At 51.2% G+C, this 1,646-nt stretch overlaps 1 protein-coding gene across 1 annotated transcript; it reads left to right on the top strand.

Annotated features, from left to right (window-relative positions):
- The first annotated feature begins 238 nt into the window (after positions 1–238).
- KPLCE (KPRP N-terminal and LCE C-terminal like protein) lies at positions 239–1,173 on the top strand. The gene has a single exon (XM_017857694.1). The coding sequence runs from the start codon at positions 239–241 to the stop codon at positions 989–991; it is 753 nt and encodes a 250-aa protein (XP_017713183.1). The 3' UTR covers positions 992–1,173.
- The last annotated feature ends 473 nt before the right edge of the window (positions 1,174–1,646 follow it).

Consider the following 1,646-nt stretch of genomic DNA (forward strand, 5'->3'; position numbering starts at 1 on the left):
GTGACTTGTACTAAGCCACATAGCCAGGTACAGGCACAGGAGGAGAGATGAGAGTCCCTGGCTCTGAATCTACCTTCTCCCAAGTATACAGCCTCTGGATGTCTGCAACCTTCTCAAGAAAGCCCTGCTTGCAAATCACTGTACTCAAAGGGGATGTTGAAGGTTTCCCCTAAAAACCTTCCTAGTTTTGCAGTTCTAACAAAACCTTTCTTTATAGATTTTGCAAAGCCACAGAACAATGTGTGACCAGCAGAAGCAGCCACAGTTCCCTCCATCTTGTGTGAAAGGTTCGGGACTAGGGGCTGGGCAGGGTACTAATGGTGCCTCTGTGAAATGCCCAGTTCCATGCCAGACCAAAACTGTCTGTGTGACAGGCCCTGCTCCATGCCCCACTCAAACCTATGTGAAGTACCAAGTTCCATGCCAGACTCAAACCTACATGAAGTGCCCAGCTCCCTGCCAGACGACCTATGTGAAATACCCAACTCCCTGCCAAACCTACGTGAAGTGCCCAGCTCCCTGCCAGACGACCTATGTGAAATACCCAGCTCCCTCCCAAACCTATGTGAAGTGCCCAGCTCCCTGCCAGACGACCTACATCAAAAGTCCAGCTCCCTGCCAGACCCAGACGTGCTGTGTCCAGGGTGCTTCTCCTTGCCAGAGCTATTACGTTCAACCTCCTGCAAGTGGCTCAACCTCCCAGTACTGTGCCCCTGACCCATGCTCTGCTCCCTGTTCCACCAGCTACTGTTGTCTGGCTCCCCGGACCTTTGGGGTGAGTCCCCTGAGACGCTGGATTCAGCGGCCCCAGGACTGCAACACAGGATCGTCTGGCTGCTGTGAGAATTCGGGAAGCTCTGGATGCTGTGGTTCTGGGGGCTGTGGCTGCGGCTGTGGATGTGGCAGCTCTGGGTGCTGCTGTTTGGGAATTATCCCCATGAGGTCCCGAGGTCCTGCATGCTGTGACCATGAGGATGAGTGCTGCTGCTAAACATACGACAGCTCAACTCTGGAATGCACTGCCCCGCTACCCCTTCTGGAACACGCACCAGCTTCTGGCCCCCTTTCTGTTATTGCCGGTGAGGTAGAACCTCATCACTTTGCCTCTGTGCTTTGCTTCTCTACCAAGGCAGCCTGCCAGAGTTAGCGCAATCCCCAAACTTTGGCATGAATAAAGCTGTGAATGCAATTCATGGTAATTTCTGTCTGTTTATTTGGTCCATATTTATGCTTTTCTATCAGGCACTCTTCTGCATCTTTCTATTCTTACTCTTGTTTCTCAGCTAGAGGAAAGATCTTCACGAACATGAACAAGCGGACTGAGCTGGTGAAATCCCAGCCTGGGAGCCCCATGCCTTCTAGAACGCTGTGAATAAACTTTCCCATGCAAGTTAGAAGCATCTGATATCTGATAATGGAGATTTGAGGGTTGGGGCTGTTTCTGCGCTGCCCTTTGATGAGTCTCAGAGCGGGGTTGACCATGAAGAGACTCTCATCTTCCCGGGTGTTGGAGGGATTGTGAAATTGTATCCACTCAGGAGTATCACTGGACCATGTACCTACCACTGTGCAGAGGGCTTGAACCCATGCAGGACTTTATAAATTACATTTTCTCATCTGACAGGCTTGCTCTCTTGAAACTATAG

The sequence above is a fragment of the Rhinopithecus bieti genome, unplaced genomic scaffold (genome assembly GCF_001698545.2).
Source record: "Rhinopithecus bieti isolate Rb0 unplaced genomic scaffold, ASM169854v2 scaffold_45070, whole genome shotgun sequence".
NCBI classification, from domain to species: domain Eukaryota; kingdom Metazoa; phylum Chordata; class Mammalia; order Primates; family Cercopithecidae; genus Rhinopithecus; species Rhinopithecus bieti.